Source organism: Chiloscyllium punctatum, chromosome 4 (genome assembly GCF_047496795.1).
Source record: "Chiloscyllium punctatum isolate Juve2018m chromosome 4, sChiPun1.3, whole genome shotgun sequence".
NCBI lineage: Eukaryota > Metazoa > Chordata > Chondrichthyes > Orectolobiformes > Hemiscylliidae > Chiloscyllium > Chiloscyllium punctatum.
In genome coordinates this window covers 53,382,309-53,400,856 of record NC_092742.1, presented here as the reverse complement: position 1 = coordinate 53,400,856, position 18,548 = coordinate 53,382,309, and the positions used below count along the sequence as shown (strand labels likewise).

General features: G+C 40.9%; 1 protein-coding gene across 5 annotated transcripts in view; it reads left to right on the top strand.

Annotated features, from left to right (window-relative positions):
• Positions 1-18,548, top strand: part of LOC140476318 (phospholipase DDHD1-like) — an 80,982-nt gene that overhangs the window by 40,852 nt on the left and 21,582 nt on the right. For all 5 annotated transcript variants that reach the window (XM_072568738.1, XM_072568737.1, XM_072568739.1 and 2 more), the window contains 4 exons: positions 4,869-4,981; positions 7,451-7,557; positions 10,599-10,858; positions 14,433-14,508. In XM_072568738.1, the coding sequence (XP_072424839.1) occupies positions 4,869-4,981; positions 7,451-7,557; positions 10,599-10,858; positions 14,433-14,508 (556 nt within the window). The remainder of the gene's footprint in view (positions 1-4,868; positions 4,982-7,450; positions 7,558-10,598; positions 10,859-14,432; positions 14,509-18,548) is intronic.

Sequence of the window (18,548 nt, the reverse complement as noted above, 5' to 3'; positions counted from 1 at the left end):
GAGGCATACTGGTTACATTGCACAGGGCGTGAACTAGGTGAGATCATATCCAGTGGTGATGGTGTCTGGGACATTAAGGTATGATTCCGTGAGTATGATGATGTGAAGCTCTTGCTTGACTAGTTTGAGGGATAACTCTCCCAATTTTGGCACTAGCCCCCAGATGTTACTAAGGAGGACTTGTAAGGGTTGATAGGGCTGTTTTTGCTGATGTCTTTTCTAGTGTTAATGTTGATGCTAGGTGGTCCGTCCAGTTTCATTTCTTTGTTGAGACTTTGTAGTGATTGAGTGGTTTGTTAGGCCATTATAGAAGGTAGTTGAGAGTCAACCACATTGCTGAAAATGTGTTGCTGGAAAAGCGCAGCAGGTCAGGTAGAATCCAAGGAGCAGGAGAATCGACGTTTCGAGTATGAGCCTTTCTTCTCATGCCTGAAACGTCTATTCTTCTGCTCCTTGGATGCTGCCTGACCTCCTGCGCATTTTCAGCTCTGATCTCCAGCATCTGCAGTCCTCACTTTCTCCTAGTCAATCACATTGCTATGGGGCTAGAGTTACATGTAGCCAGGCCGGATAAAGACCATAAGACATAGGAGTTAAGTAAGGCCATTCGGCCCATCGAGTCCACTCCGCCATTCAATCATGGCTGATGGGCATTTCAATTCCACTTACCCGCATTCTCCCCGTAGCCCTTAATTACTTGTGACATCAAGAATTTATCAATCTCTGCCTTGAAGACATTTAGCGTCCCAGCCTCCACTGCACTCTGTGGCAATGAATTCCACAGGCCCACCACACACTGGCTGAAGAAATGTCTCCGCATTTCTGTTCTGAATTTACTCCCTCTAATTCTAAGGCTGTGTCCACGGGTCCTAGTCTCCTCACTAACGGAAGCAATTTCCTAGCGTCCACCCTGTCCAAGCCATGTATTATCTTGTAAGTTTCTATTAGATCTCCCCTTAATCTTCTAAACTCCAATGAATACAATCCCAGGATCCTCACAGTACTCCAAATGGGGCCTAACCAGAGCTTTATAAAGTCTCAGTAGCACAACAGTGCTTTTATATTCCAACCCTCTTGAGATAATTGACAACATTGCATTCGCTTTCTTAATCACGGACTCAACCTGCATGTTTACCTTTAGAGAATCCTCAACTAGCAGTCCCAGCCGGCTGATTTTCTTCCCTGAACAACATTAGGAAGTTAGGTGGGTTTTACTGACATCCGATAATTGTTTCATGGGTGGTTGTAGATTTTTAATTCAAGATTTTGTTGTTGGATTCAAATTTCACCATTTGCTGTGGTAAGATTTGAACCCAGGTAATTGTACCCATGAGCATTTCAACAAACTCCTATTCCAGTCAGTGTGACAAAAAAGGGCCTTTCAGGTGGCCCACCTCAGTGGGCTAATTGGCAGGACTTTAACCTAACAGTGCAGCTTTGCCTTCCTCCAAAGAATTGCTTGTATGGCGAGGAGGTAACTGAAAAGCATTAGAGTTAATTATAGTGCAGTTTGATGATTTCCTCCTGACTGGAGGTTTGTCTGCAAGGGCTTTGTGTTAGCTCTAGTTGAAATATCTAAACAATCAAGTTCATACTTCCAGAAGTTTCTGATTATGGGATCAGCCTCAACCATTTAAGAAATAATAAATTTAAATACAAAAATGCAGAAGTAAATGCAAGAGAAGAAAATGTTTTCTGGGATTTCTCCTTCGAGCCCTCTGACCACAACACAGGAAAGGATTGGCAGACTGTATTTCTTTTCACTTGAAAGAAAAAGACCAAGGGGTGACTAAGTACAGATGTTTAAAGTTAGGAAAGGTTTTGATAGGGTGAATGCAGAGTCAATGTATGGGCAAGAGCTTAGTTGAGGCCATTGATACAAGAATCACTGAGATTTCTATTAGAGAATTGGAAATTCAGAAAAAACCTCTGAAGAGTGGTAAAAATGTGAAACTTGCTGCCATAGAGAGTCATTGAAGCAAATAATACTGATAAGCTTTCGGAAAGCAAATGAGTGAAAAGAGAATATAGATGATTTTAGTTGTTTTTAGTGGAGTATAGACGTTGCTGTGTATCTGTTGGGTGAATGATCTGTTCTATAACCCTACCCCTACCACTGTAGATTGTAGTGCTATGTTTGCATATTACACTATCAAGTATTTTACCAGTGTGGTTTTCGGTCCAAATTTGATCGACCTATCCAGAAAAAATGATTAGTCTCTGAGCACTATAATGATCTAGTTATGCAGTTTACTAAAACAATTCTTGTACGTTAGTTGTTTAATGCGATCAGTGTTGCTAAGTGTTTATCATGCAAATGTTACAGAACTTCTTTGTATTAAACTATGTAAAATGTTTGTAACAAAAACATTTAATTTTTGATAAAACCTCTGAGAAAAATACAAGGTTTAGTGAGGCATGAATCTCCATGACAGGACCGTTTTAGATCATTCAGCCTGGGATATATCTGATTACAATCCATTAAAACAGTCTTTATGTTACAAAGTATCTTCCTGCTTTCAGAAACAAATATCTTTTCTGAGAAGTTGATGGCATCCATTCAGTGTATCAGCTGTTATCGTAAAGTATTGTGGTTACTTTGCAATCACTTTAGTTTTCACTGTGGTTCCATCATAATACCTTGTACATCAGAAAACATGGTCCGATCTGCCCTGAACATTATTTATGCCGAGGTCCCACCAAAACTTCTTGGTCACTTACGTTGAAAAAAATGCAGTCTATTAGTTACAAAGATAACAATATGTTAAATCACGTGGTGCTTTTGGGTTACACTTGTCATTTTCTCTGGCTTATTCTCACCAATTGCTAAGGTATAAATGAAAATTATGGTTCCTACAATGCCCAGTACCTAGACAAACAATGGCATGACCAAGAAATTATGAAAGAGAACTCTTCTTTGTACTTTGCTTAGTGTATCCTGAGGAACTCTGGACACATTCAGAGGTGAATTGGGTATATATCTTGTATAAATGCTGCCATTTGACCAGAAAATTCTTTATTTCTATGAGGCAGGTGAGCAAACAAAAAAAAATACAGTAAGCTCTGTATATGTGTCTCACATACTTGTTCACTTAATGTAAATTTTAAACAGCAGTCAACTTACAGAAGACAATCTAATGTACTTGCTAACTTTAGAGCATGGTGGTGGCACAATAGATTTCTAGTCTGGTGACATTAGCAGAAATCTAGCGATTATGGGTTCAAGTATTACCAAGACAGATGGAATTTAAATTCTATTAATAAATCTGGAAGATAAAGCTTGTTGCCATGATCATGACATCCATCATCAATTGTCATAAAACCCATTGGGTTTATTAATGTCCTTTGGGAAGGAAATCTGCCATCTTTATCTGGTTTGACTATGTGTGACTGTGACCCATGGCAATGCAGCTGTCTCTTAACTGTCCTCTGAAATAGCTTGCAAACCATTCAGGGGCAATTAGAGCTAGGCAACAGATGCTGCCTTGCCACTGACACCTAGGTTCTATGAAAGGGAAATTTGGCACAGGTTTTAAAACCCTGCTTCTGTAGTTGTTGGCTTTGAAAATGAAACAGACTTTCATAGAAATACATTCTGACCTTCTTCCAAAGCATCCAGAAACAGGAAATTAAAAACTGCTTTTTCTTGGTTACTCCAAGGTTTCTTGGTTGCTAGCGTGGCATGGTGGCTCAGTGCTTGGCACTGCTGCCTCAGGGTTCAATTCCAGCCTCCGGAGACTGACTGTCTCATGAGCTGACGTGGGTTTCTTCCCACAGTCCAAAGACGTGTAGATTAGGTGGCTTGACCATACTAAATTGCCCATAATATCTAGGGATGTGCAGGCTAAGTGGATTAGCCATGGGAAATAAAGGGTTACAGGGATGGGGTAGGGGGTGGGTCTGTGTGGGATGCTCTTTGGAAGGCCATTGTGGAACCAAGACTGAATGGCCTGCTTCCACACGTCAGGACTCTGATTCTAAATTATTCCAGATTTAGTACCCACTTAGGATTGTCATTTTACAAAGGGAAATTGTTTTTCTTTAAATTATTTGTCTACCATGCTCATCTCAAACTGAATAAAATGGAACCTCAAGTTGCTCAAAGTGTTTAAGGAAAAAAGTAGGCATATTTTGACAGTAGGAGGACAGTTTATTTCTCTCACACGATCTCTGTGAAGGATTAGAACTGAAAGTTTAGTTTGCAACAATTTTGTTTCTGGATTCAGAAAGTATTAATCTGAGTTAATATACCGTAGTATATATTTTCTGCAAACAATATTTGTGCAGAAGTTGACTTGTAGGAAACCATAATTAATCAAACAGAATTGCACAATTTTTTGGAAACTTAGATTATTGGCTGTTAAATAGTCACTCTGAGGGAACTTCAGTCAGATTTTCACAGACTCGTATTAATCAATTGAAACATAACTTGTACACTGCTTTGAAACATAACTTGTACACTGCTTTTGAAATTTTCTTTGTGGTTTAGTTTTTTTTAAACACTTGTTAAGCTAATGTTGAAGGAATACCATTCAATGCCATGCAATTCAACTTATTTTTCCTTATTAAACCTAACAAAGGTTAAAAGTAAAAATGTTAAATTGCAACTACAGCTGATCTGAAATTGCTGGATAAACTCAGCATTTACGGGAAGAGAGCAGCATTATAGTACACTTGAGTCCAGTCTCTCAAGTCTAAGTACTAATATTGCTTTCTTCCCACAGATGCTGCCAGAGCTGATGAATTTCTGCTTGTGTTTCAGCTCTCAGCATCCCCAGTTCTTGTTTTATATTTATTGCAAAATGTACTATTTTATTTCTAAGATTTATTATACCCTCACAGGAGATTATTTCTTTCCTACTTGATAGGATGAGAGAAGCTGCAAGGAAGGTTGAAGAAAAACACTTTCCTTATGCCACAAATTTGGAATATGTTGAATTTCTGCCTGTGGAGTGGAGATCGAAGCTATGCCTGGATGGGGGTAATTAAATGTAAACAGGGGTTACCCTTTGGATAATGGCATTTTGTAGATGTGTGTTGAAGTGAAATGTGTATGATTTTACGACTTGCATTCATAGTCAATAAAACTGAATAATATTGAAAGCAAAATCTACTAATGCTATTAGAAGTGAGTTTACAGACTTTTTTTAAAAACTGTCATTTCCTAGATTTACAAATTTTAGATCTGCTGGAGAATTGAGCAAGAGGATGGTTTGAGCTCTAGGGAGAGGCTGAATGGGCTGGGGCATTTTTTCCCTGGAGTGTCAACCCGAAGGGTGACCTTTTGGAGGTTTATAAAATCATGAGAGACTTGGATAGGGTGAATAACCAGGTCTCTTTTTTTTTTTCCCCCTTACGGTGGGGGAGTCTAGAGGATGTAGATTTAAGGTGAGAAGGAAAGATTTTAAAAAGGACCTGAGGGGTGACTTTTTCACACAGAGTGGGGGTGCATATATGGAACAAACTGCCAGAGGATGTGGTGGTGGTGGCTACAATTACATCATTTAAAAGGTATCTGCTTGGGTATATGAATAGGAAGGATTTAGAGGGATATGCGCCAAATGCTGGCAAATGTGTCTAGGTCAGATTGTGGTGTCTGGTTGACGTGGATGATTTGGACCGAAAGGTCTTTTTTCTTGCTGTATGACTTCATATAATCTCATTGACAGTTTGGTACACCAGTGCACTGCAATCCCACTTCCACCATGCCAGGCTCAAACCAAATGATTTCATGCTGCTATGATTAACACCATTGGTTTGGGGATTTTGCACCTTATAAGCAACCTTCTATTTTGGCCAATGGGCTAAAGAGTGGCAGGTGGAGTTTAATTAAGATAAATGTGAGGTGCTGCATTTTGTAAAGGCAAATTAGGCACTTAATTGTAAGGTTCTGGGGAGTTTTGCTGAACAAAGAGAGACCTTGTAGTGAACGTTCATAGTTCCTTGAAAGTGGAGTTGCAGATAGATAGGATATTGAAAGCATTTGATATGCTTTCCTTTATTGGTCAGCACATTGAGTATAGAAGTTGGGAGATCATGTTGAAGCTGTACAGGACATTCGTTAGGACACTTTTGAAGTGCAATTCTGATCTCTCTGCTACAGGAAAGATGTTGAAAGGAAAGATTTTCAAGAATATTGCCAGGATTGGAGGACTTGAGCTATAGGAAGAGGTTGAATAGGTTGGGTTTTTCCCCAGAGCGTCGGAGGTTGAGGGGTGACCTTACAGAGGTTTATAAAATTGTGAGGAGCATGGATTGGATAAATGGACAAGGTCTTTTCCCTGAGCTGCAAGAGTCCAAAACTAGAGGGCATACGTTGAGAGTGAGAGGGGAAAGATTTAAAAAGGACCTAAAGGGCAACTTTTTCATGCAGAGGATGGTGCACGAATGGATTGATCTGCCAGAGGATGTTGTAGACACTGGTACAATTACAAGATTTAAAAGGCATCTCGATGGATACATGAATAGGAAGGGTTTAGCGAGATGTGCGCCAAATGGGACTAGATTAATTTGGGCTATCTGGTCGGCATGGACCGAAGGGTCTGTTTCCATGCTATACAGGTCATTCTGCTATAATGTGTTTCGTCAGCATGAATTGGCTAGAATGGGATTGACGAATTGTGAATGTTGTTCGGATAACATCAAATTTCTACTTATTAGGTATAACTCTTTTCTGTTGGCAGTCTTCTACAGTATGATTTTCTATAGCTGTTTTCTATAGAATGAGGTTACAGAAGAACTCACCTGTTGAGTTATAGTAGAATGACCAGTACATCTGTGACTCTGGTCAAAAATAATCTTCAAGCAATGAGAAATAGGGCTAATTGAATACTAGTGTAAATTAATAAGCATTCCATTCTTTTATAAACAATGTTCCTGAAAGTCTTTTTTTATTATTTAATTGATAAAATTACTTGTCAGTGAGTTACTGACTACATATTTGCTCAAACTTTCCAAGGGAAAGTGTTTAAGAGGGAACTGCCATCTTAAAGTGTGGTAAGCTCTGTGAGCACAACAGTAAACACTGCCAGGAAGGAGTTGTTTTATGTTGTGCTGAGTGAAGTGGTCTATAAATTAGGTTATGTTTGGGGATCTAGGATTGGCATTGAAATCTCTCAGTAAAAAGCAGTGAAAGCTCCATACCTATCTGTCAATCTGTTGGAAGTGTGTGGGGATGCCAAATGAGAAAAATACTGGGTTTGCTGTGGTTTGCCCCTTCTCTCTCCCTCTTTGTTAATTGATTTGTTAGCGCACAACTCCAGCATCACACAAAAGAATGACCAGTAAGACAGGGTGCTAGAAACAGTCAATTCAAGTCATAGCCTTGGGAGCATAATTCAGACATGAAATCTCTAGAATCAGCATTGAAGTAAATTGTCTTTGCAGAGGTTTTTCAAATATTGTCTTGCTGAATTAATGAAAATAAGCCTTTTTCTATTTTTGTTTCTAGATACTGTTGAATCCATTACCCCAGATAAAGTACGTGGACTTCGTGATATGTTAAATAGCAGTGCTATGGACATCATGTACTACACTAGTCCCCTTTACAGGGATGAGGTGTGTGCCTTGGTTTTCTCCTTATAAATGGTTTTAAGTGGACAAAGCAATAATGGTTTAAGAGAATCATAGAAACTCTATAGTGTGGAAACAGGCCTTTCAGTCCATCGAGTCAGCACTGACCCTCAATGTCCCAGCCAGACCCATCTTCGTAACCCTGCATGGAATTTTTACCTTGTCTAACCCACTTAACCTGCACATCTCTGGACACGAGAGGGCAATTTTTAGTGTGGCCAATCCACCTCATCTGCACATCTTTGGACTGTGGAGAAAATCTGAGTACCCGGAGAAAACTCAGGAGAATGTGCAAACTCCTTATGCGGTTGGCCAAGGCTGGAATTGAATTGACCGTGATGTTAGCAAGCAAGTAGGCAGTTAGTCACATTGGGATATTTTGATGGACAAAGCACTAGAAAACTAAAACAACAAGGTGCAACCTTTTCACAGGATCCTGCAGTGAGATTTGCTAGTTCAAAATGGTATATTTATCAAATTGCTGATCGCTTTGGGGGAGGGGTGTCTTCAATAGTGCAGCTTTTGGAGATGTGTGGAATCACTGGAAACCTTTACATTTCTCACGTTATGCTCAGCATAACAAATTAGGAGCAGGAATTAGGCCACCAATCTCCAGATTACTCCATTTTACATTTGTTTCACTTGCCTGACAAAAATCTGCCCTCACCTTAAAATATTCAGTAGCAATGGAACTGTGCTTCAAAGTGGTGGAAGCAAAGTCTGTCCACCTTCTAAGAGGAAAAGAATTTGCTTCACTGTTTTAAAAGGATGAACATCAATTGTAAAACACTGCCCCCTAATTTTGGACTTGCCGCTAGAAGAAACATCCACCTTGTCAAGACCATTCAGGATCCTGTTTACTTCAAATACTTCACCACCGCTTAATCTTCGAAACTCCAGTTAAAAAGAAACCCAGCATGTCCAACTTGTTCTCTTAGGACAACCCACCTCATTCCAGGTACCAACCTAATAAACCTGCAGTAATCCATATGCAATACATTTAACCTCGATCCTTAAATAAGGGGATCAAAACAGCACACAGTATACTGAGGTCTTACCAATGCACTGTGTAACTGAAGCAGTAAAATCCTTCCTTTTACGTTCAGTTCCTCTCCTAATAAAGGATGCCTTACATTTCTTGAACTTTTCGTGACTACTGTATTAGAACAGCTAGATCCTGCTGCACTTTGGAAGTCTGCTGTCATTCTCCATTTTGGTAAAAGTTCCACTCTTATTCTCTCACATTTTCCAACATTGTACTTCAACTGCCAGATTTTTGTCCACTTAATGAACCTATCTGTATCCTTTTGTATTGTCCTTCCATCTTCTTCACAAAATGCAGCATATGTGAATTCCAGACATTGCTGTCCATTTCATTGGAGTTTTTCGAGTAAAGCATATTTGAACGTTTGGAGATCTATCACAAGGTAAAAGATATCTGACAGAAAAAAAAACTTTTTATTGCAGTCCTTTATCAAATGTAGGAGAAAAATATCTCATTTTTTGTTGGCATTCCCAACAGTTAGTCCTTTAGTTCTTTTGTCTACAAAGGATAAAAAAAATCAGGTTTAACTTATCCTTGAGCAACAGCACAAATCAAAAGCATTGCATTAAACATCCATAACATACATGTTGAAAATTCAATGCCATTGAAATCTATGGCAGTGTTTGTCTGGTGGAAAGTGTTAACAGATACCACATTGTGTTCTGTTTGGTACTACAGCAAAGACAGTGTTTAATCTCTGTTTGTTTTTTCATAATACATATTCAACAAAGATAAGACTGAGATTCTGGGAACACTGTTGATAGCAATTAAATTGTAATATTTATTGGATTTAACTGATCACCATGGCTGTCAACTCTGTGGTCAGTAATTGGATTGAGACTTTTGCGTTGATTAGTGTACCCTCCCACTGTGTCCTGACAGGTTTCCTTAAGGAGCCAGTTATCCATGGATTATTCCTCCTCTTCATGGCCTGATATTGTTACTTTCATGGCTAAGAAAAGCCCATTTGTTTTGGGAAGGAAGATGTATGCTCTCAAGTCCCCATGATAGTCAGCTCATTGTCTGAATTTTCACTTAATTGGCAAGAGTCACTCGTTAACTCAAACATTTATCACTGTCTACTTGTTCTTTTTTAGCTGCCAGTTGTCAGCTGATGTTTTTGACTCTGGTTGTGTGTGCATGGAATGAGCTATTTTTTGAGACAGATAGTGGCAAAGCTGCTTATACCTTCAAAACTTGAAGATACTGATGTAGAAGATCATACTGTCATAAACAAATTACTACACACTATAAAGTGAAGTCATGAAATATCCTTACACATTCAGTCGATATCTAGTTCTAAAGGTTTAAACATGTTACAAACTTCAATGCACTTTGTTACACATTAGCTCTTAATACAAAATTTACATTTAGTCAGATTGCATTGCTTCTCTTCCAAAAAACTGCAAATTAAAACAAAACCAGTGTAAGCTCAGACAGTTTGATAATATTTCTTCCTGCAATAATTCCCTCCTTGCCTAGTTCCTTGGGATGATATTAACTCCTCGTATTGAACTTTGAAGATCTGGCCCTGTCAAATGCAAATGTCCAATACAGGGGACTCTTGAAACATACTATTGCATTACCTTCATTCTGTTAAATCCCAGTGTGTTTTATGCCAAGTAAGGTCATGTGATATTAAAGTACTAAAATCTACATCGGCTACAGTTAAGCAGAATAATCTAATATATATTACAACTAAACTAAGTTAATTATGAAATTTCAATTTCCCTATGAGTCCTGCAGAGTGACTCAACCAATTCCATTCCCCTGGCCGTTTATCATAGCCCTGCAAATAGTTTTGCTTCAAACACTTAAAACCACAATTGAATCTCTCTCCTTGATGGGTTTAAATGTCTTAATTTAGAGTTATATTTTCATTCATCACATGGTAATAATTTTTTTCATTCCGGCCTTACATATGCAGTATTGTAGCGAAAGCTAGGCAGATTATTATGTTGTTAAATTTTTCTTTCTTCAGATTGTGAAAGGCCTTCAGCAGGAGTTAAATCGGTTATATGCACTTTTCTGTTCTCGGAACCCAGATTTTGAAATCCAAGGTGGGAAGGTTTCCATAGTAGCCCATTCTCTGGGCTGTGTCATCACGTATGATATTATGACTGGGTGGTATCCAGTGCGATTTTATGACAAAATGGTCCAAGAGGAAGAAGAGATGACTGAGAATTCCATGAGTTATGAGGAGCGTGAGCTTCTGGATGAGATTCTCAAGACTAAAGAACGGTAAATATTTATATATGGTAAAATGCTAAACTTGCTGTTTTCAAGGCTCGTGACTTAAAGTACTGAATATATGTTGTAGTTCAGGTTTTTGCAGTGGTGATTTTTAATTTTTGATGTGTGTTGTATCATATGGAAAAAGGATTCTAATTTCTTTGTTTAATGGAAATGTAGTAAAGATTGATTTCCAAAGCGTGAAAGAAAAAGACTGTAGAACTCAATGTACTAGTGTTTGAGCAGGAAGAGGAAGTTTAGAGACAATGAAAGACTAAAAGAGCGATTTACTCTAGAAGTAAGAGGCATGACTGAGGTACAACCTACAACTCAGATGCTGCACAGTCCAAGATGACAGAAGGAAACTCTCACCAGAGGGTTTTTAAATTGATAGGTATTGAATAAGCTGTTGTTATTTAAAGGTCATAAGACATTGGAAGTGGATAAGATGTGTCCCAAGGATGTTGGATATAACCTGGATTTGAGGGTGGTGCTGGAGGGGCAAATAAGATTCTTGGATTTAACAGGCTAGATGTGGAGAGGCTGTTGCACCTGGGAAATGCTAGGATCAGAGGGCATAACCTGAGTATGGGGTCACTCATTTAAGACCGAGATGAGGAGGAATTTCTTATGAGAATAGTGATTTTGTGGAATTCTTTACTACAGAGGCTGTAAAGACTGAGTCGGTATGTAGATTAAGGCTGAGATAAACAGATTTTTATTCAGTAACGGAGTTACGGCATCTGGGGAAAAAGCGGGAAAATGGAGTTGAGGGTTGCAGGTCAGACATGATCTCTCTGAATGGCAGAGCAGATTCAATGGGTCAGATAGCCTATTTCTGGTCCTAACGCTTATAGTCTTAAGGATTGGAGAATTACAATGAATGTTCTGAAGAAGGCTCACTGGATGTGAAATGTTAACTCGTGATTTATCTTCACAAATGCTGCCAGACCTGCTGGGTTTTGCAAGCAATTTACTGTTTTTGTTCCTGATTTCCAGCGTCTGCAGTTCCTTGGTTTTTATTTTTGCAAAGCACGATACCCTTGTTCAAAATGGTTATACTTACAAGCTAGACTGTTTAATTTTGGTGGAGAAACTTGTGGAACCAATTATTTGGGGTAGAATTATTAGTCACATGGATTAATTCCCAGAGAATCAGCATGGATTTGTTAAGGGTCAGTCATATCTCAGTAACTTGAGTTTTCTGAAGAGGCAACAGAGAGGGTTGACAGTGTCCAATATATTGGCGCACAATAGACTTGAAGAAAATTATAGGTCATAGAATAAAAGGGACAGTAGTAAAGTGGGTACAAAATTGACTGAGGGATAGGTGGAATAACTCCACAGAGACCAGTATCCTGCCAACAAACCATCGTTTATTTACAGGTGGAAATTTCCCTAACTCTGGCATAGCCTCATCAGAGTCAGCACCCAGAGTGTCAGAATCTCTGATACTCCTCTATATATCTGGCAGCTAGGATTCCCTGATTGGGGATTCCCTGTTAATCTTCTAGATCAATCCGGGAACTCCTATTCTGTGAGGTCCAGCTGGCTGACTTCATTACAATAAAAAGTATAAAGTTGAATGGATTTTTTGGGAGCTGGAAGAAGGCTTGAAGTGATATATTTGGGGTTTGCCATTGAGAACCTGAACTGGACCAACTGTCTGGAGACTGGATACTCGATATCAAATAACTCCTTTCCTGATGTCCCCAAACCCTTCCCACCATCTGCAAGCCAAGTGCCAGTGTGATGATATGCTTTTAATTTCATAGCTCAGTGCAGTGCCAGCAATACTCAACAAGAGTAATACTGTTCAGGCTAAAGCAGACAGTTTGTTCAGCACCATATCCATCACCTTAAATATTCATTCTCTTCCCAACTGCTGCGTAAGGCAACAATGTGGATCATCCATAGGTGCACAATGATGACTCCTTCAGTGTCCCTTGACAGCACCTATGCATGACCTTTACAGTGCAGAAAGACAAGGGAGCAGATGTATAGGAACACAACCACCTGCAAGTTCTCAAATTGGAACTCCTTACCATCTCTTCACTATCACAAGGTCAGATCCCTGGGGCACTCTCCCGATAGAGGTTCATGAAAGTGGCTCAAAGGCAATTAAGTACAGACGACAAGTGAAGACCTTGTGCGCTTAGACACATTGAACAGATTTTTAAAGAAAACTGTGAAAGAATATGGAAAAGAGCACAAAAAGGAACTAAGTACTTTTTGCTAGAAAACAGGCTCAGTTACAATAGAGTGAATGGTCTCAACGTTTTGTGGAATTCTCTTTAAGCAAACAAGGGGGGAAGAAAGTTGGTAATGTTATCATGGCACTTCAGTCTTCCTGCATAGCTGCAGCCCAAAACAATCTATCTTCTCTTCCGTTGTTCTCTTTGCCCACCTCGCACTCTCTTTGCCTGTCTCCTTTTTATCTGCCTCTCTCTCTCGCGGTCTACCCCCATCTCACCTCCTCTCTGCCCCTTCACTCCCCCCCCCCCCCCCCCCCCACCCCACACGTCTCCTCCCCATCTCTCTACCCCCCCCCCCCCCCCCCCGTCCCCATCTCTCTCTGCCACGCTCTCTCTTTGCCTCCCTCTCTCTCTTTCTTTCTGCCTCTCTGCCCGTCTCCTCCGCCCCCCCACCCCCCAATCTGCCCCGTCTCACTCTGCCTGTCTCCCCCACCCTCTGCCCGTCTCCCCTGTCTTTCTACCTGTGTTTGTTTCTCCGTTTCTCCCTCTCCCTGTCTCTCCCTCTCTCTTGTTGCCCGTCTCCGCCTTCTCTCTCTGCCCCTCTCCCCAGTTGTGTGCTCGCATTGCTTCGTCTCTTCTCTCCACCCGCCCCCCACCCCCCCATATCTGCCTGCCTCTCTTTCTGTCTGTGTCCCCCCCATCTAATGTATCTTCTTCCACACTTATTTTCCTTCCTTGTCCTTCCCTGGATATACATCATGAGTCTTGCTTGCTTTGCAGCTAGAATAGTAATAGAAATAGTTGGATTTACATTTGTGCCAGAAATCTGTAATAGGCAATGCAGAGTTGCACTTTATCTGGTAATGGGGATAGGTGATCAGTGCTAGTTTTTCCCTCATTTGCTGTAATTATTTGCCTCCTTTCATGGCAATTGACCTCTCTGTTTCTTATCAATTGCCTAGAGTCTGCATTTTTAGAGGGTGATTGAAGTTATTCAGTGATTTGCATTTTTGATTTTTACTTTTGTTGCTTTGCACGTTACGTGGGTGGGCTGTTATTACAAACTGACCATGTTATTGCAGAGTATATCAGTAACATACATGACCCTAGGTTTGTCCAGAAGTTGCCAGAAGAATATGATGGGTGGCAGTTTGAGCATGTGCATATTTATTTCAATTATCTTGACTGGGGGCATATCCCAGTTGGTTAAGAGAGAGATATAATTAAGTATTGAACTATGAGTATTGCTTGTGGCATGGACATTAATAGCAGAGAATAAAAATGCAGTTGAAGGTTCGTGGTGCTTTTATAAATTTGACTTTTATTTTTAAAAAGTTACACCCCACTTCTTGTATGGCATCCATTGATATTTAAATTTTGTTTTGCAGATTAAAAAAATTGGAACACCAGTTGCTTCAAGTGAAAGCTTCAGAACCATTCAGATTACCTGCATTGAAATTTAAGGTGAGTTTAGATGTAGGTTCATTATGTGCAATTTAAAATTTTACAGAAGTCTAATGTATTGAGGTAAGACTTCTGTTCCTTACTAACAAAAAAAAGCTAAGTCATTTAAATTCACGAAAGATATTGTTCTCAACAACATTGTACTTTTGGTGTAGTGCCTTTGTTTTACCAGTGCATGTTTTTTTAATGGCTCGTGTTGTCAAAACTGAGTGCAACTATAATTTCAGCTCAAATCAGAGCACAAGCAGAAACTTACCTTCTCCACTGGGTCCTGAGCACACTCCCTCTGGTTTAAAAAAAACGCACACAGTAAGTAACTTGCTACACTGGGTCTTAAGGCAGACCCTCTTCAACAATACACCAAGCTGCAACCTAAACAGGGTCCTAGGTAGGATCACTTAACTCGAATCAATCAGAATCCACTCTACCAGACCACTGAAATGTAAGAAACCTGCAAGAACGTGGGGTAAGTATGCCATCCTGCTACTAAGACTGAGACTATGCAGTTTCAAAACCCTCCCCTTCCTAGCTTACTCTGAGCAAATGTACAACCTCTGGAGAACAAAATGGACGAACCCAGATCATGGCTCAGCTTCCAGCGTGAATTGTGGGACTGCTGCACACTCTGCTTCACAGAAACCTGGCTCAACCCGCCCATTCCCATCTGCGCACTTCAGGCTGATGGACCGCACAGCTTCCTTGGGTAAGACAAAAGGTGGAGGAGTTTGCTTTTTAATCAACAACTCATAGAGCATGGACATTGCAACCCTCGGCTGCTATTGCTCCCCAAACCTTGAATTCCTCACTATCAAGTGCCGCCCCTTCTATCTACCATGGGAACCTACCACTGCTATACTAACTGCTGTGTACATAACGCCACAGGCAAAGGTTGAGGAATCTCTGGATGTACTGTACTCCTCCACTAACACCCTGGAGGTGGAACACACTGAGGCCCTGTTTATTGTAACTGGCAACTTCAATCAAGCCAATCAAAGGAAGGTGTTGCCCAAGTACCACCAGAATATTATCTGCTCCACGAGGTTCCCAGACATTTTAGACCATTGCTACACCACTGTGAAAGATACCTACCGCTCCATCCACCTCTGGAACTCCGACCACAATGCCATGCTTCTTCTCCTGGCTTATGGGCAAAAGCTCAAGCAGGAGACCCCCTCAAGGTTACAGGTCCAGTGCTGGTCGGAGGAGGCAGAAGATTAACTTTGGTGCTGTCTGGAATCTGCTGATTGGGCCATGTTCAAACAGTCCAGAGGTACCTTGGATGAGTACACCACCACCGTTACAGACTACATCAGCAAGTGTGTGCATACCGAGGAAGTCAGTCTGGGTGTTCCCCAACAGGAAACCCTGGATGAATCAGGATATACAGAACCAGCTAAAAACCAGGCATGAGGCCTTCACATCAGGAGACCCAGTCAAATATAAGGAATCCAAGTATGACCTTTGCAGAGCCATTAAGACAGCAAAGGATCAATACTGATCCAAACTAGAGACTCCGACAAACACCTGGCGACTATGGCAAGGACTGAATGACATCACCAATTCTAAAAAGAAACCGTGCAAGATAGCCGATGATGACATATTTCTCTCACATCATCGCGACACCTTCTATGCTCGATTTGAGCAGAATTTCAGCAGAGAGGTAACACCTATTCCATCAAGTCCTGACGAACCTATCCCAACAGTCACTGCATCAGACGTCAGATCAGTTTTCCTTTGTGTAAATCCAAGGAAAGCGATGGGCCCAGACAGAGTACCAGGCCATGCACTCAGAGCATGCGCAGATCAACTGGCAGAAGTCTTCTCGGATATCTTCAACCTCTCCCTGCAGCAGGCCATTGTCCCTGCCTGTTTCAAAGGGCCAACATCATCCCTGTGCCTAAGGCAGCTCATGCAGCTTGTCTCAATGACTTCCGCCCAGTGGCCCAACTTTGATAGTCATGAAGTGCTTTGAAAGGCTGGTCATGGCATTAATCAACTCCAGCCTCCCCACTACTCTTGACCCATTCCAATTTTCCTATCGGACCAACAGATCCACATCAGATGCCATATCACTTGCCCTTCACTCCTCCCTAGAACATCTTGACACTAAGAACAGCGACGTAAGAATCCTACTCATTGACTACAGTTCGGCCTTCAACACTATTATCCCCTCAAGACTGATGACTAAACTTAGCAATCTCGGACTAAGGCCCACTCTCTGCAACTAGATCCTCAGTTTCCTGACCCACAGGCAACAATCAGTGAAGATTGGGGACAATAGTTCATCGTCATTAACACTCAACCCTGGAGCCCTCCAGGGGTGCTTACTCAGCCCCCTACTGTACTCACTGTATACTCATGACTGCTTTGCAAATACCAGACTAATGCCATTTACAAGTTCGCTGATAACGCCACCATAGTCGGTCGAATCTCAGATGGCAACAAAACAGACTACAGACAGGAGGTGGAAGACTTGAAAAATACTACACTGAGAACAACCTAGCAAAACCAAGGAACTCATTATTGACTTTTGGGATGTTACTCATAACCCCCAACACATTAACAGCACAGAGGTGGGACGAGTGTAAAACTCCTGGGAGTGGTTATCTATAACAAGCTTTCTTGGACTCTTCATGTGGATGCACTGGTTACAAAGGCCCAAAAACGTCTCTTCCTCAGGCAGCTGAGGAAATTTGGCATGACGGCGCATACTCTTGACAACTTTTATAGGTGCGCCATCGAGAGCATCTGTCTGGATGTGTCACTACCTGGTATAGCAATTGTACCATTCAAGATCGGAGACGATTACAGAGAGTGGTGAGCTCAGCCCGGGCAATCACAAAGGCCAACCTCCCATCTATAAAATCCACCTACCGGGCCCGCTGTCAAGGAAAGACTGCCAGCATTCTTAAAGATCTATCCCACCCTGGCAATGTTTTTCTACAACCTCTACCATTGGGGAGAAAGTACAGAAGCCTGAACACACGCACCAGCTGGTTTCGCAACAGTTTCTACCCTACTGTTGTTAGAATACTGAATGGACTCTCAAACTCTTAACATTCGCCTGTACCTGTGTTTTTGTTTTTGCTACTGTTTACCTATTATTTACTTATCTATGCTACTTAACTCTGTGATTTGCCTGTATTGCTTGCAAGACAAAGCCTTTCACTGTGCCTCGGTACACATGACAATAAATTCAATTCCATTCCATTTAGTTGAAAGTGGTACATAGGGGTAAAGTATATATTTTATATATATATATAAAACAACCAGTGAATGATGATGAACCAACTCGTGCATCTTACTAGATAAGATGCCAACAATGCTGTGGAGAGAATTTTGCACTCTCTCTGATAACATCCTCAGACATCGCCTACACTAAATTGTTTTATTCTCAAGGTTCACACAATCTGTAGTGGTGCTTTATGTGGATCATAGCAATTCACGGAGCTCAGATTATCTATGGTACATTGAGAATTCAGCTACTGGTTTGATACCAGTTATTGGCCTGGTTCAAGCCATCAAACATGATAATGGATAGGGTAAGGGAGAGCTTTAGGGAAGGTTTGCCTGGATGTACAAGGGAAAGAAATAGAACAGATGGCCTTGAAATGACAAAAGTCTATGAGCTCCATGCAATTGTTGGACAGTGCAACTCGTTCGTTATAGTGGATTCATAAAGAAAAATGGTTTTGGCTTGTTGGATTTATTTAAATTTGAGACTTAAATTGATATTGCTTATGCATCAATTTAAAAAGTATCCATTCCAATGTTGAAAAATAACGAGCTGAGTTTTCATTGTAATCCAAAATGTAAGACCATAAGACATAGGAGTGGAAGTAAGGCCATTCGGCCCATCGAGTCCACTCCGCCATTCAATCATGGCTGATGCGCATTTCAGCTCCACTTACCAGCGTTCTCCCCGTAGCCCTTAATTCCTCTAGACAACAAGAATCTATCAATCTCGGCCTTGAAGACATTTAGCGTCCCAGCTTCCACTGCACTCCGTGGCAATGAATTCCACAGGCCCACCACTCTCT